The sequence below is a fragment of the Lepisosteus platostomus genome, chromosome 14 (genome assembly GCF_059453375.1).
Source record: "Lepisosteus platostomus isolate fLepPlt1 chromosome 14, fLepPlt1.hap1, whole genome shotgun sequence".
In the NCBI taxonomy this organism is placed as follows: domain Eukaryota; kingdom Metazoa; phylum Chordata; class Actinopteri; order Semionotiformes; family Lepisosteidae; genus Lepisosteus; species Lepisosteus platostomus.
In genome coordinates this window covers 6,394,901-6,421,184 of record NC_142624.1, presented here as the reverse complement: position 1 = coordinate 6,421,184, position 26,284 = coordinate 6,394,901, and the positions used below count along the sequence as shown (strand labels likewise).

The following is a 26,284-nucleotide window of genomic DNA, read 5'->3' as shown; positions in this document are numbered from 1 at the left end:
TAAAATTCTGCATCTGAGAAGCTCTCTGGTGCACCATGGATTAAAGGTTTCATGCGACGCACTGTTATTCATTTATTAAAACTGTTTTTTCTTTCACAGGATGCACTGCAAATGTTTTTGCTAAAGTGGAGGTGATGTACTGTATTTTTAAGGGTATGTAGTACTCAAAAAGAGACATAACCTTTCTGAAAATAGTTGTTTTGCTTTTTGCCAAGCCACTTTTGTCCTTTTTAGCATCTTTTCATTTCTTTTTCAAGTCTCTTGACTAGAATAGTAATGAAGTAAAGTAATTAATACCTTGCTGGAATCTCCAGATTTTTGTGACTGGGAATACAATAGGTATTTTTCAATAGTCAATTCATTTGTGACACGAAGAATTTTTTGATTTGTGTTTTTTCTGCACCTTTATGCTGCTTGCTAAAATAGTTACTCCTGATCAATCTTTCTTGAAGGGAGGAATCCACTCTTGACAGAGATATGTGTTTTTCAGAATGATACAGTAAGTAATACTTCTTGCTCAATTCCCTGACAAAAAGATTTTGTAATAATACCCTTTCTGTGAACTGCACAGATGTTCTTTCTGACCTTTACTCGGTTGAAAGGGATCACGTGATGGTTAAGGTCTGAGAGTATGATTGTGGTAGGTCAGAGGTGGTGCAGTTTGATGGACTGAAGTAATTCTGAGCCATAAGCTGGGACTACATTTAGCTGCTTGCTACACTGAAAAAAAATAACCCAGTGTTTTCACACAATGTGTCCACGACTTGTTGCCCTCGACTGACAATTAGACATTGATTAATGACAAAGTGGTCATGTTAGAATTACTGCAAGTTGTCTGTAGATGCTCCATTATTTTCTGATCTGCTAACATAGCCCTCATAACAGTGCTGTGCAGAGATTGAACCTCTGCCTATCACATTCTGCTGCTTTTCAGTTATGATTTAGTTCCCCACTCACAGTAAGCATGGTCTGTTCTGTCAGTAGGTATGGGGAGCTTTCAATCATAAATGGCCACTATTTTGTGCAGGCTGTTCCGTAATTCACCACCTTATTTTTCCCCTTTCCTTTAGGTCTCCACAAGAATTCTCAATATGTTTGGTATATCATCCATCTATCCAATTTCTAATCGTTTCTTCCAATTCAGGGTCACTAGAGAGTCAGAGTCTATCATGGCAAACAGGCATAAGGCAAGGTACAGGACAGGAGTTCATTGCAAGATAGTTTGGTCTGTTATTGAGAAAGTATTTGATTTGTTTTACTGTAGATTTAATCACAGTTTTGTGCATCATATTTCCTTTTATTCCAAGCTGCCATTAAACAGGAAAAAAACCTTAATGGAAATTCTCGTCTGCAGACCCTTTGGTTCAGTTTACTCTTTGCTTCACTGTCTTTGTTGATCAATAAGGAGATCAATACACTAACAAGGGATTTGTCCTGTGTTTGAAATTGCAGCAGTGTTCCTGCATTTTTGTAACAATTAACCTGCGGTCAATTGTGTGGTTTCAGGTACTTAATACCATTTAGCATGGTAACAGTGCGAGACCCACGTTTTATATCTTCGCAACACAACGCTGTTGTGTGTTAATCAAACTGGAATCAGAAGATACAGCATATTAATATTCAGGACTACGTTGAAAAATCTGCTGTGTGCTTCCACTAGACAAAATTAGGATTAAGGAAAAAATTGCATCTTTTGATCTTAAGTGCTTAAGAGAAATAAGTAGCGAATGCTGTCATTGTACTGAAAATAAGTACATTTCAATTTTACCAAACATACTGTGAAGTCAAGATGTATTTACTGTAAATGCTACAGTACTTCACAGTCAGACTTTCTAAATGAGAGATATTCAGTAATTCAATAATATCCATACTGCATTGTTTTTTATTCCCTTTTATGCTATAGTTTACTGTGGCAGATTGCTGTGCAAAGTGTAATCTTGCGTTGACTGAACATATACAGTATGTAGTGATGGGTATTTGCATACAAGGGATATCTCACAAGAGGGAAGATATGTCTATTAATGTTCTGTGGTAACTCAGACCTTTTAAAAATAGCCCTTGGGTATTATTTGAGTTTAGGCTAATGTTTTTTTCAATGATTCCTTCAGCATAGGGTATTATCAGAGACATATTATCATCAGATACTAAAGTATTATTAGTGCATACTTGGTATTTAGCTCTTTATCTCCTTATGTACCAATTTAATTGAAAAGGATGCTGTAAGATATTAAAAACTAAAGATGGATGTGTTGTTATCTCAAGTGCCAAAGGTTGTACTGCATAGATTTGTATTCCTTCATCACAGTCTACACTGTTAAGCACTAAGTGTTTCTTTCTATCTTTAATCTAACACATCCTGGATTATATTATAAAATCAAAGAAGAGTGCACAGGCCATTCAGTGCACCTCCAGCAGTACCCGTGAAGTTAAATTAGAAATTTCATAGCTATGTTTTCAGTTTTGTTTTCAATTTGTAAATAACTAATGCCGTTTTTTTGTTTCCAGACAATCCTGCATCCAACCCAGTGAAACTTTGCTGACTTTAGTGGGAAACTAAGTGATCTATTTTTCGACACGCTTAATGTTTAATGACCGACACACACTTAAAGGACTGCTGAGAACGTGGTCTGAAGGGCCTAACTCAAGATGGCTCTTCCTGAGAAAACAGCATTTTCTGCTTCCCCTCGTAAAACACTGGCTGTCTGAGGTGGAGTTTGAGTGTATGAGCAGGCCCCACTGCACAGGGCCTTCATTGTTCCTTCCAGCTGTTTTTCTTTTCTCCTGGCTGGCCTGACACAAAGCAGACCATGTTAAAATAACACTCGCCACCGGACGCTAGGACCCTTGAATGTCTGCGTGGGCGCTGAGCCTCCAGCAGCTGACATCAGAGAGAGTACAAATACCAAGAGCCTGCGACGGCAGCCCTCACTTGCCAAGGTTTCTGCCACAGGGTGCAGCTCTCCAGAAGTCCACAATGAGCCAATCGTACTCTAACACTCAGAGGGTCTCCTCTTACAGGAGGACCTTTGGAGGTGGAGCGGGGTCCCCCAGTCTCTCCAGGGCCACGTACTCTGGAAGAGGGTCCACCAGCGCATCCTCGACAGCGTCCAGGGTCTACCAGGTGTCCAGGAGCTCGGCGTCCCCCAGCTTCTCCACGATACGGTCCACCCGCATGACCCCCGTGCGCTCCTACGTCGGCGGGGGGGAGACCCTGGATTTCAGCCTGGCCGACGCCATGAACCAGGAGTTCCTGCAGACCCGCACCAACGAGAAGGCCGAGCTGCAGCACCTCAACGACCGCTTCGCCAACTACATCGAGAAGGTGCGCTTCCTGGAGCAGCAGAACCAGACCCTGGTGGTGGAGATCGAGAAACTGCGGGGCCGGGAGCCGACGCGCGTGGCCGAGATCTACGAGGAGGAGATGAGGGAGTTGCGCCGGCAGGTGGAGGTGCTCACGAACCAGAGGTCGCGCGTGGAGGTGGAGAGGGACAACCTGGCCGATGACCTCCAGAAGCTGAAGCAGAGGTGAGAACAGGAAACGCAGATATAATCCACACCTGACAGCTCCGCTCTGTTCTTCTCCTGCTCTATTTTATCATTTCTGCCAAAAGGCATCTGCCTTCTCATTTTTACACGCTACGCAACATTTTCATCGGTCGAGTTTATAGGAATTGCAAATCCACGAGGTAGTATTTGTAACGTCTAAAATCTACTAGATGAGGAATAGCCTTTTGTTTTCAGGTAAACTTCAGACCAAAAAGAAACCTTAAATGGTGACTGATTCAGTTATTAAACTCTTTGAGAGTTTCAATAATTTTCATGCAAAAATTACATTTTAGTATAAGTGAGGGAAGTTTTATGGTGGAAAAAATGTATATGAAAAGATGACTGGGAAGATTCTGAAAACTATTTTTTTTTTCAGAAAACACTTGTGACTAATATAAATATATTTTCTGTTATTGCAGTACAAATGTTTTTAAAACTGTGTGAACTATATTGATGAGGGAAGACGTCTAATGCCTTAACCGTTTTTATTGTGAATTAAAAAAGCATCAGAACCCCCCCCCAATGAGACTTGATTAGTTGCTAACTTAACTATGAAAAAAATGTATTGCCTGTGTTAGATTTATCTTGTCTCAAAGTTTCTCATTTACTGAATATACTTTAGATGGGGTTGAAAAAGTTAACCTGGAAGTTGTTGATTTTTTCTTATTCTTTCTAGAAATTAGGGGTAGAGAGACTTGAACATAGAATGGACAAAGGTACTGTACAGTTGATTCAAATATGAAATTAATAGTAGGGGTCTGAGGATCTTTAACAGTAGTAAAGCAGATGATGGGTATATCCTTCGAGACATTTTATTGTTAAAGCCATTTCTAGTCTACCTCCGCAGAATTAAAAGACCTCAAATACAGTTATTAAAAAATCTAGTAGAACATGAAGTGTTTGACAGTACAGTGTCTTCAACCCACAAAATGCTAAATGTCAGTGTGTGTGTGTGGTTCCTAAGCACAGTACTGGAATAGCGGGTAGCATTTAATTTTGATTGATATAAAGTAAATTATCAATTGGATTGAACTAATCATTACTTGAAATTGCATTTCATTGCATTTTATGGTGTGTATCCTGTCTGCTATGTCACTAGTTGTTCTGTCTTGAAGAACCTACAGTATGTCTGGTGCCCCACAACTGACTGAATACATTGTGAAAATATGGAGTAAAGGGTGTGTGATATGCTGTCTTTGAACAGTAATCGAAGAAATCCCATTAGTCAGCTCCTCAATCAGGGTTTGCTTTCTATTTCTGATTGTGTTCTTGAATGGAAAAAAATAATAATACAGTTCTCTGCGTATGTATTGACTTTGGATTTATATATTACAGTGTGATAATTAGCTTTGTGTGCTGGGTCACTTGTACAGCTTCTCCAAGAAACAGCTGGATGAGGTCTTTGCATTGATTAGATGCTAATTATTGAACGGGCTAAACAGGTCAAATTGCCTCAAATCATATGTAACATTTCTTATGTTCTCAAGCAGGGACAGCTCATACTATAATTTCATTTTTTAGAGATTAATGACTAAGTTTTAAAGAGACATCAAGAGACGCAGACTATAAAATCAGTCACATTCATACTGTCACAGACAGACAAATAGAAGAGACATCTGTGCTTTAAAAAGTAATCAAGACGGTTATATTCCTTTGAAGTTTGAAGTACTATTAGGTGAAATAGATTTTGTAGTGTTTAAAGTCATCTGTATTAAAATGCCTTGAATATATTCGACAAATGTATTAATTTGTATCTTAAGCCAAAATATAACAAATGCAGCTGAGATCCAAGTTTCATTTGTTTTGATTTGGATTTTTTTATATCTATATATGGAATTAACAATGTCATACCTAAACAATAAGCTTGAAGTGAATATGGAAACAGAGACGTTTTGCAGATAAAGATACAGCACACGAAATCCAATCATCATAATAATAGTCATTTTAAAGGCTGGATGATTCAACTTTTGAGATGGAGATCAATGATAACACAAGTGCATCTCATCCTTACCATTACAGCCAACAAGAGACAACCATAAATTATGAATAATCTTAGTCTTTAGATTGAGTTTGTAAATCTTTATTTGACCTACAGTACATAGTGTACAAAGGATATCATTATGTACTGGGAAATGGACTGGAGCAGGGTTTGTTTTAAACTATATTCTAAGCTATTTCAGTTCTGTATTACAAGACAAATACAGTACACTGCTGTGCAAAAGACTTCAGACATCAGGAGCTACAATATTCGTGTGGGATGTTAATATAGACGTACATGGACAATTGTTTCTGCATAAACTGAAATTACTGAGTGACAATAACAGAGCAATGGAAAATTTCTAAAACTTTTGTATAGCAATGTATGGCACGTGCTTCGTGACAAAGGAAGGTTGTGTGGATGTGAGCAAGAAAAGGGGTTCAATTAAATAAGCTAAAGAGTGAATCACAAGCCTGGAAAAGGATAAAGGCAAGAAACATCTTACAGTGAAAACTTGGCACTACACCTAACACAGATTATGAGCTTCGTGTCTTCTGGGCTCAGTCATGAGAGGTATTTTTTTACAAGATATGAGCCTAATCATAAAAATAGTCTCATAGAAAAGTCATTAATGAGGTCTCCACCTCTCAGCAGCTCCGGAATGCATGCGTGCTTCTGAGTCACAATGTGTAATCTTGGAACCAGTGCACAGCTGTTCTCTTCTATATTATAGAGCAGACATATCACCTTCCAGAATTAGAGACCTATTTTCACAATATCCTTTTTTACAATGACAGCCTCCATTCAGTTTTGGTTCCTAAAATGGATCTCCGTCAGTGCATTGAAGCTTATTCATATTTGGACAAACATTTCTGAAGATTTAAACGCTAGTCAAACGGCATTACCATTTATAACAAAAGAATTGCACTCCTCCATCATTCTTATTTTCCCAAATCTCTGCTCAACAGTTAACAGTTCTATAATTAATTTTCGATGATTCACTGACACAAATACCACTCACTGCACCAAGCTATTTAAAGAAAAGCGAAAGACAAAATTAAATATTTCAGCGTGTCAGTTATAACTGGTTCATCACAGGACAGCACAGGGAATCTTTTAATTGATTATGCCTCACATGTTATATATAGCTGTTTTTAGCATTTTATTTTTATCTCTGGAGAAGAAAAAATGATTTTTTAGTGCTTTTTAAACACAGTACACAAAAGATGTAAAATTATAACCGGTGGTGTGTACAGTATGAATGCTTTAAAGTCCAAAATAAGTTTAATGATATAGTACAACTTTTCAACACTAGTCATTACAGTTTATTATTAACCAGTTCTTAACCAGCAATTCTGTGATGCCACTCAATAAGATTCTTAGTGCACGTTAAAAAGTGGGATTTGAAATTAAGGTTATTGTTCAGGATTAAATCAGTAATCTGAATTTAGAGGCGTAAATCTACAAGCTTCTCTGTAGGTTTTACTGTATCCACCGTCTGTTGATAAACACTTTTACCATGTCTATAGCCTCTAAAGCAAGTTTACAGAAGCTCCAGAGGTAATCAGTTGACAGCAGTAAAGTCATGCCTATCTAAACTAAATCTTTTCCAGATGTTATTTCCTGTGGGCTGTCTATGAAGAAGAAAATAGTGTATAGAACACACTTCTTCATAATTAGTGGTTTCAATTAGTAATATGAGGCTAAAGTATTCACAGTCTAAAACGATTAGAAGTTGAATTCCCTTCCATTTAAACTTCTGTATTTTTTAACCAAGAACAAATACTGTCAATTTGAGGAAAATGCAGAAGGACACAACATTTTTGAGCGATAGCTGGCTTTCTATTGCCAGACTTACGTGTGCAGTATGACAGTTGGAAGACGATTAGGCGTGAGAGTATCAATGCAGGTCAGATCTTCACAAGATCATTTGACTGCAGTAGTTTACAGAAGTGACTCAGGTGTACTGATGTGCTTTCCAAAAGACCCTTAAGAAGACAGAATAGTAACAGACTGGACGCATTCAGAATTATCACCAGAGCACCATTTCATTGTCTGCAATGTCAGAGAAGTTTCAGAGAAAACCAGAAAACACTGTACAATGTGACACAAGGTCCACTTCAAATTCTTCTAGAACCGATTACTGCTCTAGAACTATTTGTTAATGTGTTTAAGAAGACAGCAATCAAGGAAGATGGCTCAGGACAATAGACTACCCCCAGTTTATATTTTACTTCCATTTAAGTTTTGAATTCAGTCTTAAAACATTGCTCTTTAATCATGCACACCGGAAAAAGCAGCTAAATTGTATCTGATTTTTAAATATTCCTTTTACATTTTCAAACTTGAATTTTGAAAATTAAGTTGCATTTCACATGTACTTTACTTGAAATGTGGAGGGCTTGTGCAATACTGCCTCTTCATTACTTAGCACATATTTTGGTATCTGACCCTTGAAAACCAAAACCATTTACATTTTGAAAAATTGATCCGTCCTAAACCACTTCAAGTTACATTGTATCTGCAAAAATATGAACCTTCAATTTTGAATTTTCGAAGTTCATACTTTGAATTAGGAGTTTTACAGTATGTAACAGCAAAAGTGCTGGTTCTCACTTTTAATTTTATCGAAATAATTGGAATCCATTGTGCTATTTACCATCTAAAACAACATATAAAAAAAATTCATAACTTAAACAACATTATAGCTCATTGTTTTCTGGGTATTACTGTACAATTTAACTACTGTATTACTGCAAAGGAACAAGTAATAGGTTTATTCCATGCTGAAAAAAAGAAGAAAGAAAACATAACGTTTCAGCCATGGAGCCTTCTTCTACTGTATTACTGTACCATTTTAAAAAATGGGCAATTTTGGGGAAGAAAATGCAGACCAAGAAGGCTTAGAAGCTAACAGCATTGTGCTTTTCTTCCAACTACTGTAGAGCTTTAGCTCAATAAACTTGCATGCAAGAAACTTTCTAACACCTTCAACAACAGTGATGTTTGACAGAACTAGTCAGCCCATTAAACAAACACTGCAAGTCCAGATGTTCTGTTAGAGACCTAGGAAAGGAACACACTGCTTGAGAAACTAACATCTTTTCTGAATGCGCTATTGTTGTAATCCATCAACAGGAAATTCTAGCACTCCAAAAAGCTGACAAAGCACAACACGAGCAAAAGTTCACAACAGACATTCTTCCTTATGAGGAGATAACACAAACCAGCCAGATGGAACTCTGTTTGAAAGAGAACACCATATAAGGCTGGGCCTCTGTTGTTTTGCTAAAGCAATACAAAGCACATTTTAACCAGGGAAACTGCTAAATTAATTATTATACAGCTGCCAAAGTTTTAGATTTAAGGATTTGAAAATTTTTAAGTAATATGACCTGATAACAATGTACAAGAAAACATGCAGATGTGTGGTTATGAAAGCGATATAAAGCTGTTTATTTCGGTGAACAAGCACAAGGGTGATGTGAGTTTAAGGTTTCCAAATGTAATATTTTATGTACTGCCGTAAATCTTTGTGAATCTGAACTACGGTACGGCAGCTACAGTACATCAATTAAATAATTGACTTCTCTTGTCTCTCAGCAATGTGCTGCTTTTTTTCCTGACATCACTTTTTACTTCAACACAAAAATCAATCGCAGTATGCTCTGAATAAATGCATGCTTGGGGCTTATTCTTCTGGAATAAAGTGTCAAATCTGTGCCTTAATGCCATTATTGAGCTGGCAAATTCAACGTTGCTGCTAACCCTGAAATAAGCAATGGATCAGTCATATTAATAGGCTATTTTCCTGTTTTAAGTTTTGGAATTTAATGTAGTCACTCCCTTTTCTTTCTGGCTTGTTAGCATTCATAAGCAACTCGCGAATATCATAACCACAGTCTTTCAAACACAGTTGGGATGTTTTAAAGTTCAAACCTTGGAAAAAGCTTGCAATAAGCAAAATCTGAAAATGTTAGACTTACTGTATAACTTCTATGTCATAAGAGAAACCCTTGTCCTTTTCCTATTTGGGAATGGACTCACTGCCTTGTCAATAAACTTCTTACTTTGTATCTGGAAGCTCTTCTCAAGAGCATTGTTGCGTGTGACTATAAATGGAAGTAAAAGCTGTGCAGTGATAAATTGATTACTGTCACATCTATACAGTGGCTCTTTCCCTCTCTTGCCAATATATCTTTCCTTAAAAAGGGAGCTGTGGGTTGTTTTATTTACGCTGGTGAGACACGTAATGAATTTTCCAGAGTTCATCCCACACTGCAGATTTGCTACAGAGAATATGAGCTTCGCAGTGCTCCACAAAATGGAGTTGTCTCACAGAAAAACCCACCATTTAGATCATAGGGGATAGTTAAAACTTCATCTCTTGGTTAGAACTGTGAATTATGATCGGAAACTCAGTGGCACACAGAAGTTTCTATTTTGATTGAATTCTGTATGGGTGATTCAGTGGTGCAATGGTTAGCATTCCTGCCTTGTTGTGGTGGAACCCTGGGCTCAATGCTTGGGTGCTATCTGTATGGAGTTTATGTCTTTCAGTATTTTCTGGTTTCCTGGAATCATAAAAAAATGTACATTGTCTACGTAACAGTAATCTCTGATGCAAGATGCAGGAAGTAAAAATAATTATTTTAAAAGTTACAATAGACTATGAGCTTGTTTACTGAAGTACGATATGTTGGAGTGTCTTATTCTATGCTATACCAGACACAGTGTTTAGGCTTCTGAGCTATACAGTATATTTGGGTGTTAAGCTTAGATTGGATTGTTTGTGTTCGATACAAAACGTTATTCATTTGCATGCTGGACATTGCTTGGCGACACACTCATTTTACATTTTCATAAGTCTCCGTGATAATTTCATGCAGAAATCTGTTTCTGAAGATTATATTTTGGTGGACCATAATCACCTTCATCATACACAAAACGTCTCTTTCTTCTGCATAAGAACATCGGAAAGGTTACAAACAAGAAGAGTCTGTCTATTTCTTTTGGCTGCTGCCAATCGAATTGCTCTCACACAGCTGTTTGAGAATCTGATGTCTTTGCACTTCACCAGCATGGATGAATTTATTGCAAGGTGCTCACTGGAATTCTCTGAATAAATTAGGTGAAGGCGGAATGCACAGTGGCACAGTGGTTAGCGTTACTGCCTCATTGCACTGGGACCCTGGGTTCAAATCTGGACCTGGGGTGCTTTTTTGCCAGAGGTTGTGGGTTTTCTTACACAGTCCCAAGACATGCTGGTAAATTATTTGGCTTCTGGGAAAATTGGCCCTGGTGTGAGTGTGTGTGCCTTATGACGGGCTGGCATCTTGTCTAGGGTGAATCCTGCCTTGTGCCCATTGCTTACTAGGATAGGCTCTGTCTCCCCATGACCCTGGATTACAAGAAGCGATTACAAAACGGATGGATAGTTGTATTGTATCAAAAGCTCCCACCCCATGTTTGTTGGGTGGTTGGATGTTGGATGAAATACAGTACTTCCAAAAACTGAAGGGTCTGAAGAGTCTTGCTTGCATTATCGCTCTGCTGCTTATCAGACCCAGACATAAACTAACTAAGGTAATAGACTAGGTCTTTGCACACCTGAGTACAGCGACTGTATTACAAATTATCACTGTTCTGCTTGTAGAAAGCCAATTAGACCCCAAAGCAGTGTTTTTTAGTTATTTAGGAAACGCGTGTTTTCAAATGTTTTCCCCCTTTGTTTTAGTTGTTACTGAATGTCCACCGTTGTCTTATCAGTCTGCCACATTCTCTGCATGGTTACAGCAAGTCTGTGAGAAGATGATCCAGCAAAAATGGATTTTACTTTGTGTTTGTAAAAGAGAATGGTTTACCATTTGTGTATAGCACCTCTAAAAATGACAATTTCACTCAATGCCCCTACTGTATAGTTACAGTATGTAGGTTACACAAAGCTGCACACACACATTTTCATATTTCAACAAGGGACTGCATGTTTTGCTAAGTCAGGCCTGCCAGAAATCTAGGGCAATGTCTCAGGTAATGTTCCAATCATTTTTTTTATCTACTGAAATAATTCCAAGCCGATATATCAACCTGAAGCAAAGCAAAGGGAAAGAAAAAAGATTTAAAAAGTAAGAAAGAACAGAAGAAGAGAATTTCAACACCACTAACGTTAAAATCAAAAGGCTAGGACTGGACTTTGAGGGTCATGATTTCCACGTGGGGCACAGCAGTTGTCCTCCAGTCCACCATTTGATGTGACAATTTGTTAAAATTTCATTTTACCTGGTGAAATAAAAAACAAATGTTTTGTCTTCAAACTAATACACTTCCAACTTTTGATTGTGTTTTAATTTCCTAGGCTGCAGGAAGAGATTCATCAGAAGGAAGAAGCTGAGAATAATCTGGCTGCCTTCCGAGCTGTAAGTTGCATTCCTGTCCCCTTTGAAATCTAGAACATCCGTGCAATAGTGGTGCTCCTCTGAACTTCTGTACTGTATTTGACCGTATTGATAAGCATCCACCTGGATGATGCGACGGCAGCCATATTGCGCCAGAACGCTCACCACACATCAGCTATCAGTGGAGAGGAGAATAATGAAGCCAATTCATAGAGGGGGATTATTAGGAGGCCATGATTGGTAAAGGCCAATGGGAAATTTGGCCAGGACACCGGGGTTACACCCTTACTCTTTTCGAGAAACCCCCTGGGATTTGTAATGACCACAGAGAGTCAGGACCTCGGTTTTACGTCTCATCCAAAGGACGGCGCCTGTTTACAGTATAGTGTCCCCGTCACTATACTGGGGCATTAGGACCTGGGGCATCCAGGTACTGACCAGGCTCACACCCACTTAGCTTCAGTGGGTTGCCAGTTGTGAGTTGCAGGGTGATATGCCTGCTGGCTGTATGTTCTCCCCATGTCTGTGTGGTTTCCCCAGGACAGGGACTCTAGTTTCCTCCCCCCAGTCTAAAGACATGCTGATAGATTGGCTTCTGAGGAAAATTGCCCCCTTGTCTAAGTGTGTGTGGGTGTCTGTGTTAGTCTATGAGCACCCAGGGCATACCCTGTTTCTTGTCTGGTTAGGCTCCAGCTTCCTGTGACCCTCTACTTAGTAGTTAGTGAAAGTGGATGCATGGATGGTATCATTCTCAATACGGCTTTGCACTGTAGATCAATTCTTTTTTTTTAAATATATACGACAGTGGGCCCTTGTGCAGCAAAGCTTCTATTATGCATGCCTTACTGCACATTATATCAGTATGGCATTATCATTCTACTCATTCCTGGCATGATATATCCTTTTTCCGGTAAGTCTCTTAAAACGAACCCTGGTTACACTGCCTGTAATGCGGAACACAGGCTAGAACGCAAATGTTGCTCTTGGATGAATATCACCTTCCATTTGCTACAGAGTGCTTTTAGCAGCTGATGTCATGCCCTGTTGTCGCCACAGCAGGTGGTGAGACCTCATGATCCCGAGAGCAGGGTGAGAGAGAAGGCTCACCTTACAGACCGGCGCAGCTCATGTTTGATTCATCACTAATTTGTCCTGTTTTCTGGATACGTGGCGGCCACAGCCTAGAAGGCTCACAGATGCTAAATGGCTTATAGATACACTGAGGAAAATCTTCTTTTTTTTTCCTCTGAGCTCCTGCTGCAGTGGGGGGAAAAAAACTGCTCTCGAGCTTTATTCAGGGAAAAAAAAAAAGCAGAGACAAGCTTCATGCTTTTATCTAATTAAATGTTGCTATTTTTGTTCTGTCCTGCCATTTAGAGGAGGTATTCATGAGGGATATTCTATTTGTAGACAAACAAACTAGTATGGTTCGCACTGAGTCTGAGCAATCTTAGCAAAGCGCAACATTTTCTCACATGGGTGAAAATGTTTAATAAAAGCCAAGGCCACATATACAGTAGACTAAAAAAATAATGTTTTAAGTTAAAACTTTGAGTGGAATTAAACCTGATAAAAAGGATTTAGCGTCATACAAGCTCAGTTTGAAGATGTAAAACCTGCTTGAAAAACTTTCAAACCCCCTCACTCCTGATTGTAGGTAGTCACTTCACACAGGGGCTGGAAAAGTGACTGAGCAAGGTTTGGGAGAGGCCACATTACAGCTATCATGTGCTGTGTTCATTTTCTGATATTTATTAGCCATGAAGCTTCCACACGGTACTGTATATGATGGATCTCCTACACCCATCCATACCGCATGCACATTTTAGCCACTTTATGCCATACAGGGTCATGGGGCAGCTGGCAAGCACTGGGTGCAAGTGTGGATGGGCAGGATGTTAGTCCATTGAGGGCAGACAGAGACAAACATGTACACACGCTTTTAATTATAATAATAATAATTGCTTACACTTATATAGCGCGTCACTATTCTTGGGCATTAGGACCCACATGGACCACAGGGTGAGCGCCCCCTGCTGGCCCACTAACACCTCTTCCAGCAGTCAATTGACTTACCACGAAGTCTTTGTACCATGGAAGGAAACTGGAGCACCTAGATGAAACCCAGGCAAACACGAGGAGAAAATACAATCTCCACACAGATAGAACCCCAGGAATTGAACCCAGGGCCCCAGCATTGCAAGGCAGTGAAAGCATTAGAAAAAGAAAAAAAAGATTCCTTTCCTTTTTTCTTTCTCTGCCCATTTCCCCTGGCAGAGCTCTCTTTATAGCCAGAAAACTGGAAGATGCAATTCTTATTCCCTCACAACCCCCTCCTTCAGCAGCTGGATGACTCACAAGGACATATTGTTAACAAAAGAAGCGTTAAACATAAAACATAAACAACTTTTTTACAGATGCGAGGTCATGAGTGCTTCGAGTAACCGCTGGGTTACAAAGAAAGCCCAGACATAAAGTTACATGCGTAAACTGCAATAGTTTCGAGATTACCAAGGTGTGATATAAAAAACAATCCTTCAGTAGCAATGCTAACCAATGTGCCACTATGCCACCTTAACCCTCTTACAGTGTGAAAAAATGGGAGGATGCCACTCTAGCTGAGACTGAATTTCAAGGTATGTTTCCTTGCAGGACGTTGACGCTGCAACTCTGGCCCGTCTGGACCTGGAGAGACGCATCGAGACTCTTCAGGAGGAGATTGCCTTCCTCAAGAAAATCCACGAGGAGGTGAGCTGAGAGACCCACTCTTCTTCTCTTTCCACCTCTGGTGTTCTGCCTGCCTGTCATCTGAGGCACAGTTCAGAGCTTCTGTCGGCCATAAATGTACGGACCTCAGCAGGCCACAGACCCATTCTCTCAATGGAGCTGGAAAATGGGGCAACTTCCAGCAATCCTAGGTGTCGTTGAAACTTCCCTTATTTTCAAGATCCATAAGGAGGATGGACAGAGCTCTCAGACTCCCATCTTGCAGCATCTTGTATCTCACTGATCAGTAGCTACACACTAAACCTGGAAATCTGAAATACTCTAACTCTAACCCAACACTGCTCAAGTTTCACTCAACTACAGGAGATTCTTAGTTACAGATATCAAACTAGCATATAATGTACATTTATATACTTTATTGTGCAGCATCACACATATTGTAAGGCTATAGAGTTCATTCAAAAACCAAAAAAGGTATCACCTGGTTAGAAAACCTTGTTCAAATGCATTTATATTCCATACCATTATATGTTGTTACATATTATTTTAATAGTATCTATTCTGCTACAACGTTGGTATACAATACAAGGTAGTCTCATTACTGTATATAAAGAATAAAATGCCACAGTTCAGTAACTGCTTAGAAGTATTTAAAAAAAATTGAATGCAACAAATTTACAAACCAAATACATTTCAATTAAATAATTCAGGTAAAATATAAACTTCTTTCATCTAGTCAAACAAGACTTATTTGGGATTTTATCCTTAAAACTAATCCATTCTCTCATTTTCAATAAAATTAATATTAAATATTAGGATGGAAAAGTTGTTTCATATCTAAAGAAAACTTACGGACCTGTTGCTGTTCTACTGAACTTGATTACATTTTGCTCAACATTCTGTGCTTGCTAAAAATATTTGACTAACAATCTAGGTTTATTTTTGAATGATAAGAATTTTGTGGGGGTGAAGCATGAATGAAATGTTCCTTTGAAGCTGTATCGCTCCTTTTTGACATTTAAGAGTGACTCTGGAAGTGATGAGTGCTTTCTGAATGACACAAGTGTGTAAGAGGTCACAGTTTAACATTATCCAACAGATGCAATGCTATATTTATCTTTGAAAGGGTAATATGAACAGGACATAAAGTTAAGAGACCAAATGCCTTCTTGTACCAAACAAGGTTAGACTTACTGTCTCAGAAAATGTTGGTCTCACAGGAACTATTAACACACATTTTACATGGAGTGACAATGCTTTTTAAAACTAAAATCTCTCATTTAACAATTTAAGTAATTAAGATTGTTATTGTTTGATTTGATTAAATGTAATATAAATAATGTTTTATATGCTATTTTAAAAAAGTAACAAGATATGCACAGAATGTGTCATTATTAGATGGTTAGGAGTTCTAGTCAGATTGAATAGAATCAAAATGAACATATTCATTTCTTCCCCTTTGATGAAAGGTTAAGCTGTGTTGTGATAAATCCTGTAGAGAGAACAGATTATTTAACAGAGGTTTTGTTTAAACTGAGTCTTCTCAGTTGTAAAAACCGGAGGTTAATTGTAATACTGAAACTTCTCTTCTCTCCTGGTAGTATAAGCAGAAAGCTCAGGGCATATTTTTCTCTCATCCCAACGTTTTGAAATACAATGTTGAAACTATCTCTCAGTGTCTCAGTGATTGTAGAGCCATGTGTTTCATCACCAGAAGTCAGACTTGACTGGCTGTCCCCTTCTCCCCAAAGGAGATCCGCGAGCTGCAGGCTCAGCTCCAGGAGACTCACGTCCAGGTGGAGATGGACATGTCCAAGCCGGACCTGACTGCTGCCCTGAGAGACATCCGTGCCCAGTATGAGAGTATTGCTGCTAAGAACATCCAGGAGGCTGAGGAATGGTACAAGTCCAAGGTATCAGTCTAGCCATGATTGCTCCACATTTTTCATTACTGCAGCTTTCATACCAGATCATACCGGCAAGTCTTCCACTGTTTAGGTTACTGTAAGGATGTTTAGAGATTTTAAAAAAATGCTTGAGGTTACTGGTTGTCTGCATTTCAGAAGGATACTAATAGCAGAAGGGAGTATGGATTATAGTAGGAAAGCAAAGGGGCATGCAAAACCAGTTAACCAGCGGAGGCTCTGTGGCTAAGGATCTGCACCTGTGGCTGGAAGGTTGCTGGTTCAAATCCTGTGGGTGGGAGAGGAATCCTACTCCGTTGGGCCCCTAAGCAAGGACCTTAACCCCAGCCACTCCAGTGGTGCTGTATAAATGGCTGACCCTGTGCTCTGACCCCAAGCTTCTCTCCCTTCTTGTGTGTCTTATGGAGAGCGAGCTGGGGTATGTGAAAAGACAAATTTCCTAATGCAAGAAATTGTATATGGCTAATGAAGTGATCCTCTAGTCGTCTCCTTCTTAAATAAATGACCTTCTGCTTTCCAACTTTATTCTGTACCTCCATCTACTGCTCACCTGTCAGTGTGTACTTTTTGTTGTTGCTCTGTAAAGTGCTTTGAGAAGCCACTTTTAAAGGCGCCATAGAAAATCAAAAGGTTTTTAATTGTTATACTAAGATACATGCGTCTCCACCAGTCTGCCGTAATTCTCAGGTTCTCAATGTGGAGCTTGCAGCATGTGAATAGATGAATGTCTCTGACATCAGACCAACACTGCCGGATCTTGTGCTTCCTGTAGGGATGCAGACGTTATTACCAGAAAGCCACTAATTACAATCACAACCAAATAATGGTCTATTCTAAATTGAGTATATACAGTCTATAATAACAGGTAGCTAGATAAGTTCCTGCTATGAAATTCTACTATCAAACATAATTTGAATGAACAGTATGGTGGCTGTGACAACAAAGAAGATGGAGTAGTACCACATAATAACAGGCGCCATTTGAACACCAACACTTTGGTGTGAATCGGCTTGGAAAAATAAGTACACAGATATGGGGTTCTTAAAAAAACTAATCGAATCCCTGAAATGTTGTCATGATGAAAATGTGTTTCCCAGGTTTCAGACCTCAGTCAGGCTGCAGCCAAGAACAATGATGCCCTTCGACAGTCCAAACAGGAGGTGATGGAGTACCGCCACCAGATCCAGTCTTACACCTGCGAGATTGACTCTCTCAAGGGCACTGTAAGTTTCCTCCTCACCGACAGGTTTCGTAGAGCTACTTCACTGAGTAACTGAAACAATGTGCAGAAGCAAACTTATTTAAATAACACATTCGGTTACAAGTGGGACATATATGCCTGGTTCTGGGCTGCCACCATGTCTTCAGGTTGGTATTCCAGCTCAGCTCTTCATGGGCTAAACCAGCTGGCTACTTGCATAACTGGACCAATTTAACAGCTTCTCCCAGCTCCTCAGGGCCTAGTGCCTTAAGGCAGGTAGGTAGGTCCCTTTTCAGGCCATAAAGGCCCATGGGGAACAGGGGGCAAGGGCCACCATTTTTCTTGACCATCCGACACTGTAGGTGGAGGTGATGTGGTCAGCATCACACTCAGGCCGGCCTATCACCCCCAGAAGGATTAACCCCCGGTACTCACTTGGAAAGCAGGCTGAGTGGACCTGGGAGCCATCTGGAAGAAATTAGAGCAAGCTACATCGCTTGCCCCTACCTGGGATTGAACCCGGGCTCCGTAGTGCCTTAAACAGACACTAAAAACCTGGAGACACGGAGGTGACCGGTGTTAGACACCCCTGAATTAAATAAGTTCTGTGAGGGAATTTTACAAAAACTGACAACCCCCTGTCCCTTGAAGCCTAGAGTTTTCAAACCCTAGCCTAAGGACTAGAGGTAAACTTGATTCAATTCAATTTATTTTTATAACAAGGTTGCCCCAAGGCGCTTAGAGATAAACCACCCGTATGATCCAGCCTGACTTTTATACTCAAAAAAAGTGAAAGAAAGTGTACTGAAATTGTTTTTATGATGAAATATATGGGGTTTTTTTCTAATCAGTTACAAGAAACCTACTGTCGTGGTTAATGACCAGTTTTGCAATATTTTTTTTGCGTTTCATTTTAAAATTGAAGTCACTACATCAGCAATGTACTGTATGCAAAGCAGCTCATGGCTTCATCTGCTCCACTCCTCCTGCCTGCTTTCAGAATGACTCCCTGTTGAGGCAGATGAGAGAGATGGAGGACAGGTTCAGTGGGGAGGCGGCTGGCTACCAGAATACCATCTCAAACCTGGAGGCAGAGATCGCCAATCTGAAGGATGAGATGGCACGCCACCTGCGAGAATACCAGGACCTGCTCAATGTCAAGATGGCTCTGGATGTGGAGATTGCCACTTACAGGAAACTGCTGGAAGGAGAGGAGAGCAGGTACTGCCCTTGATATTTAAAGGGGAACTGCAGTCCCAATTTCTCAGATCCGTTATGAAACCTCGGTCACTCAGTAAATAAATTATTTGACGGCATCGAAAAAATATTCCAAATTTTGAATTAAGCATGAGATCGTGAATTTTGTGAAAGTACTATAAGTCGCCATGTTGTTGCAAACCCCTGGTGTTGCTATGGGCGAGAGAGAGAGTTCCCACGATTTGTGATGTGAAGCGGCCCTTCCTGCTCACTAGTCACAGTAATGACTAATGTACTGTGATGCACAAGCGAATAAGTACAGGTTGTCCAGCAGATATTTCACCACAGCGTTAATGAGTAAGTCCCATTTATTGGCTAAACTGATAAAAGTTAAGAGTAATATTTCTACTGAATTCAAAGTTTTGTTGCAGAAAATGGCATACCTGGAAAGTTTGTCTATTTTGTGATAAATTTGAGGTTTTACAAGTAACTGTGTACATGTTACTTTTATTGTGCTTTGAAATACACTCATCAATGCTGATTCTTTCTAACCCCGAAATATAAAAATAGTCTTGCAGTTCCCCTTTAATATAGAGAATAAATTCCAATCATTGCTTATTGCAGTCAAACTCTTTAGCAAACTAACCATCTACTTTCTTTACTTTTTAATATTTTAATGAAATATTATCGAGTTATTGAGCATCTGGGAGTTACACTTCTATACTGGGAGGATACTTCTACATTAATGACCCTAAATTTATATTTGTAGGTGTTGGAAACTAAACAAATTAACATCACTTTGTCCCCCTTTAAGCACCCACAAAGTTAAAAGCCGGCTTTGTACTGTAAAATACAGATCCATCAGAATCGGCTGTTAACAAAACAAAATGGCTAAAATTTCAGCAAATCACTGTCGCAGTATAATGTGTTCCTTCATTAATCAGGAAAAGTGGAGTGAAAAGAGATGAAGATGAGGGAAAAATGTCAAAGACAATTACACAACAGTGTATATTGTATTTTACTTACTTTTTCTAGCACCATGAGAAAGTCTTCCATTCTTTTAGAATGAAAAATTCACAACAGATCCGTTCTATGACACTATTAACACTAAAATAAATGAGAAAACTGGCTAAGCAACAGCTTAGGAATGAAAACATGTCACAAATATTTTGTGTTTAGTTCTGTCCAGTCCTAGTCATTCTAATCAATACAAAAGACACACCTTTCAATCAATAAATAATACATGTGATCAATACAAATAATATGTAATTTTATACAGTATAACTGTAAACTGTATATGATTTGAAGTGCCAATTTATCTTTTCCTCAGGATCACTGTTCCTGTACAAACATTCGCTTCACTGAGTTTCAGAGGTGAGTATGAAAGTGTCTTGTAAAAGTTTATAGTGTCTTGTAAAATTACTGGAAATACAAATTGAATTTTATAAGTTGTAACTTGACTTCTTCGTTAGATCTTATGTTATGTTTATGTTCCCTTGTGATCCAAGTCTAAAAGTATACCCCTAACTATAATGTGAAAATAACAGGGAGAGAATTTTGGCTTTGTGTTGAAGAGCAGTATTTTTACAGAAGTAAACTGTACACATTTCAAAACCAGACACAGATCAATAAAAAAGGCCAGTTTTAATTGAACAGCTTTTGGCTTTTTAACTTGTAAATGTCAGGTTTCTGCATCACAAGGAGATGAATGAATGTCGTAACAGCAGTATTCTCCAGATGGCAGTATATCTATGTGTTAAAGGTCTAACCTGTAGTTACAGGTTTCATTTTTGTCTTTACTTTACCCTGATAGTTAACTCGAGTGAGACTTTACAATTAGTACATTTACACAAGGAAAACAGATTAAAAGAATGGCTCTATTTTACAGTGTTTTTTGTTGATGGTATTTCTTTCACTGTGAGAGATAAAAAGTGCTATAACAATGTGTTAATTTCATATATGCTAAAAGGATTGGTGCAGTACATACTGTATCATGAAACCTGACACCTTAAGGTTTTGAAACTTTGTGTCTCTTTCCTTTTTCTTCATCATGGAATAAACCTTTACCTGTTCCTTTGCAACCTACACATGCTGATACAGCTACCTACCTTGATACTGTGTGTCATGGAATATTGATTGAAATATGTATATAGAAATGATATATTTGGCCAATTTTATTCATATACAAATTCTATGGGCTGTTCCTGTGTTTTATTCTTCAGCACAAAGTGAGAAAGAAAAAAGATCCCTTTAGAAAGAAACATGTTTGGGACCTTGTTCATATCTTTTGTCTCCTCTGTCCTTCCAGAAACTAGCCCAGAGCAACACCAGCGGACATCTGAAGTCCACTCCAAGAAAACAGTGTTGATCAAAACCATTGAGACCCGTGATGGAGAGGTAAGGCACTCTCACAGAACTCGTTAGCAGGAGTTCCACAAGAAAAAAAAAAGTTGTTCTGTGAATCTGTCTAAAGGACATCTGACTCAACTTTCACTCTGTCTGACTCCGTGTTTGACAAGAGCAGTGGGTTCCAATTGATTTCCAACACCGTTAATGGTAGCAGAGTAAATGGCATATATTTCATATGTTGAACTTTGGGATCAAAGGTGGTTCTATCATCGTTGATATTATGATTTCACCCAAGAGCGTACAAAATCTGCTATTACACAGAAACAAATCTGCTTGAAATAAATCATACCGTTGTTTTACTACTGTAATAACAAACATATGCAAGTCTAAAAGGATATGCAGCACATCAATTTACTGTAAAAATGGTTTGATTGTAGTAGGTTTTCTGTGCCATTTACAGTAATCATCTCAATACCAAAGCTTCTTTGGGAGCTCATAAAGACTAGCACAACTCAATCATTACATCATATTATTGGGGAGGGTGATGCAGTGCTCAGCTAAGTATCCCATAAAAGCACTCTGTCTCAAAACAAAGAAAGTGAAGCACAGAAAACATTCTGGGCTGCAGGAAATGAGAAAGGACTGAAGCTGATCTGAACTTAGAAGAATTTGATATGGTCTTAACCTTCTTTCCTCTTACTCTTTGAAGTTCTTAAATGGAAATGATTACCAAGCTTCAAATTTCTCCTTAGAAGTTTCCCTTTTACAATGTGCCGTACCATTGTTATGGAAGTAAATGTTACTTTCTTATCTTTACACATTTATTTTTAACCAGGGTAGCTTTGAGTAGCAGACCTGAGCAGATATGCTTTTCTGTAAGTTTCTTCAAGTTGCTACAGTGGGTCGCTTCAAGCTCACACCACGCTTCAAGTGAGGTGTTACTTTATGGTGTTCACTGACATGTTTGGCACTGTCAGACTCAGGGAGTCACACAGTCACTCTTGCATCATTTCACAGGAATTGTTTTGCTTATCAAAATATTGTTTAGTGCCTTTGCGGTCAAAAAAATGTAAAATACGCAGATGTATTTGTTACTTTTTGAATTTGAAGTACAGGTTTTCACCTCGTTGCTTCTGGTAATTTTCTATCTAAACCGAGAATAAACTTCACAAGAAATAAACCATAAAATCAACCCCACACATGCCCCTTTCCCACACTGTAGCTCTTAAAGGGGGGGTTCACTTTTGTGGAAAAGGTAGTTACTCTCACTCTAAAACAACAGGGGAAAGAGTAACCATTTCCCACAATTGGAATTCCATTTAGACAACTTTTTACAGCAGTTCCGCAAAATAAACAACTGCAGTACCGCTGAAGAAGACATCATGTGTAAGAATCTTCTTTATATGCAGTACTGTACATATCTATCAGCAGAGATAAAATGTAATTAGAAAAAAACAAGAGATAAAGCTGTTAAACATACAGTAAACAAATGGAAAATTAAATAAATTCATTTCAGGCTAATTTAGAATCTGTGTAAAGAAGCACTTTATGTGTATTTTGTCTCTACAGTACATCTCTATTTTTGACTTTGATGCAATACAGTATTTGTGGCCATAGTGAGATGGCCTACAAAGCATGCTATAGCATGAGCAGGCAATTCACAATTCTGCATCTCCTGAGCTGGCATGTTCACTCTGAGGTTTTTATATGCCCTGGGTCTGGCAATACTTGAACATTGAATGGGTGTGGTTTAGTTATTCTACCACGGGCCACATAGAGGATCTGTTAATTGGCTGTTATCACATTAAAATATCGTATCACAGCTGTGGCACTGCAAATGTTGCAATATCCTCCAATTCTGATATGTTTTTTCAATACTAGATTCTTCTAATTTAGTCTTAGTCTCAAGATACAGTACCATATTCCTTTAGTGTTAACACTACACTGTATGTACAGTATACCTAGACTGTGATGATATATTCAGTAGAATGATCCCATAATCTTCCAAAATATCAAAATATCTCATATGGAACAAGAAACACCTTTGAAGTGGTCAGAACACTCTGGATTACGCACATTCAATGCACTGGTGAAAGGCAGATCTGAGAGTACCTGAGCCCTGTTATGGGATATGACATAACGACGCCTACTTTTCCATTTTTACAGGTCGTCAGTGAATCCACACAGCATCAGCAAGATGTCATTTAAAAGGATAATGGACGGCCAGACTCAAATTCTCCCACCAAAAGCACATGGACAAACATAAACGTTTTATGCATGGCTTTGCTCACAGAAAACACTTCGAGCAGCGCAGAAGTCAAGTGATCCTGACACGTTCACGGAAAAGAAAGATGGAAAAAGTCACAGAAAGTCAGAAAAGTAGCAATTAATGTATGTTCTCATGTTTTTGATGTTGTAGCACGATGTCCAAGAATCAAAAGAACAGGGAATTAAGCAGTTTTTCAGTTATCAGATAGTCTGGCTAAGTGTATGTTAAATGTACTAAAGAAAAAAAGTACATTTAGTTGATAATAAAGGGATATCTTTGCAATATGTCATTAGAATCTATGATTTTTAAGCTTAGAAACACTCCTACAGATAACAATGTGGATCCATTGTTTAATTTTTCTTTAATGTAACAGTGCCTTGTTCCAAATCAGTTTAGGGTTTTCTTTTTAATTGCAATGAAGAGGAATATGCAATTAGCTTCATGGGTTTAGAAGTCATCATGAAAGATTCGTATTTGATCGTATGTAAGACTCACAGAGAAGACTCCAAAGCCACCTCTATAATAATAATACCCGTCCTGATAGCTTTGATTTTAAAACCTCAATTTTCTTTCTCAATTAAGAATGAAATTAATTGCCTACATGAAAGAGTGGAAATAGTTCTTAAAAGGAATTGTTAAAAATGAACACACAAAAACCAACAAAAAGATCCAGCTAATTTTAAAATATATTTTGATATTATTTTGTTCTATGGCTAAAATACAGTCACCTAACGAAACAGTGCTGAGCTGAATGAATTATGTAAGAACTGGCCATTTTAGAATTATTACTCTATCATGAAAATTGAGGTCACAACACATTTTCATCTCAGCTCTTGTGCTGTTCAACATCAATATGAAAATACATGTACAGTAGCTATGGATAATGGTTACTGTTGCAATAATATTATTATTATTATTAATAATAATAATCATTTTATTAAAAATAACAATAATAATAATAACAACAACAATAATAATTAATAGTAATAATAATAATAATAATTGCTTACACTAAGTGTATATAGCGCTTTTCTGGACACTTCACTCAAAGCGCTTTACAGGTAATGGGGAATCCCACTACCACCACCAATGTGCAGCCCCCACCTGGATGTATTATAAAACCAATTAAATTATTTTCTCCCTTAATTACAAAAGATTCTGTGAAAACATAAATAGAAACAAGACGTCAGATTTGCAAGAAATTATTATTCAATAAAGATGCAACATTTCTGTTCTTACGAAACTAGTATTTCTTATGACACCAGATGGTAACTGAAAATTTGTTTGATAAGCTCAAAGGTGGAATAAACGAATCATGATATATGGTTAAGTAGAAGCAAGAGATTTCGTGGAGTGCTGATCTCTCCAGGAAGAAACAGCAAATTATCAACAACATTCCTGTACAGCCTCTCTTCTTTGATCTTTTAAAAATGTAATAGGTTCACAATGACCACTAACTGTAACCAAAGCTTCACTTTTGTTTAAAAAAAGTCAAATAAAAAATAATACATATTTAACTCTGAACTATTAACATATACACTGAGGTTGAAATATTTCAAAATTGTTCCAAACAATTGACAACAGAAACTAACAATAAAAAATAAGTATTTTTTTTGCTGATACCTAGACAGTTATAAAGCTGCTTCATATATTCCAATGTTAGATGTTAACACATTTTAAGTGGTCTTGTTGAAATACATTCCTAGAGATTTCAGATTATGCCACCAGGGAAGTAGAACATCTGTCTTTGCCATGGAAGAACTTCAGAAGCAATATTCAGTTTATAAGACAAGCTGGTTGCAGGCCAACATACAGTAACACATTTGACAGCTCTGTAAACATTTGTAACTCTGTAACAGAATAACAGACATAAGAGATGACAGCGCATAAGGCAATAGTTTACATTGCACGCTCTGTTGGCAAACTTTGCAAGGCCTAGGAATATCATGTGCTTATCTGCTAACGTTTTGTAACATGCATGGAATACATGAAGAAAGTACCTGAAAATTACTGTACGTTTGTGAGCTTATTCTGAGCTGAGCAGGGGCAGCTGTTTCAAATCTGTGGATTGCACTTTTGTTTCTGGGATGGGTTTAGAGATTCACAACAGACGTTAGGATTAGGGTTGAAAGACGAGGAACACAATTCTGTTAAGGCACAAACTATGTTGTAATCAACGTTATAATAAAAAAAATACAACATTCTTTTGGGATATCTTCAGTTCATATGTCTGGCCTCAGATTCCTTTTGAATACAGTATGTCACCGCTGGAGAACATGAGACATGAGGATGCAAGTCTCAAAAGCCAGCAGTGTAAACCAACACAATATCAAATGCCTGTCTTACAGAGAACAAATAGGAATCAAATTAAAATTCTTAGATTCTGAAAGTACACACAGAGCTAAAAGTATATACTGTAGATCACTTTAGTAGAAAAACATAATAAGAAATGGCTGTTTCAGAAAGCCAGATATATACTGTTTGTAATATAAAGTTTATTACATTTGAAAACTTTTAGACTGAATTGTAATATGGTTAGCAAGTAGAAGTGTAATGAACTATTATTTAATTTGCAGGTCTCATGGTTTTGTGAGATACTGGCTCCACTTTGGAGACAATCTCTTCAGGGACACAGTTGTTTCCGTTTCTGTGGTCAACCTTAAATAGAGCTTTCCTTCTCACAGTAATTCAGCAGAC

At 38.3% G+C, this 26,284-nt stretch overlaps 1 protein-coding gene across 3 annotated transcripts; it reads left to right on the top strand.

The window, feature by feature from the left end:
- The first annotated feature begins 2,906 nt into the window (after positions 1 to 2,906).
- Positions 2,907 to 25,790, top strand: desma (desmin a). 3 transcript variants are annotated; one of them, XM_088606729.1, is made up of 10 exons: positions 2,907 to 3,525; positions 11,880 to 11,940; positions 14,572 to 14,667; positions 16,398 to 16,559; positions 17,669 to 17,794; positions 18,773 to 18,993; positions 20,300 to 20,343; positions 21,278 to 21,366; positions 22,159 to 22,193; positions 23,485 to 25,790. In XM_088606729.1, the coding sequence occupies exons 1-9, from the start codon at positions 2,975 to 2,977 to the stop codon at positions 22,162 to 22,164; spliced, it is 1,356 nt and encodes a 451-aa protein (XP_088462855.1). In that variant the 5' UTR covers positions 2,907 to 2,974; the 3' UTR covers positions 22,165 to 22,193; positions 23,485 to 25,790. The 3 variants fall into 3 exon arrangements, with proteins under 3 accessions (XP_088462855.1, XP_088462854.1, XP_088462853.1); XM_088606728.1 differs by having other exon boundaries at positions 22,154 to 22,193; XM_088606727.1 differs by lacking the exon at positions 22,159 to 22,193 and having other exon boundaries at positions 2,908 to 3,525.
- The last annotated feature ends 494 nt before the right edge of the window (positions 25,791 to 26,284 follow it).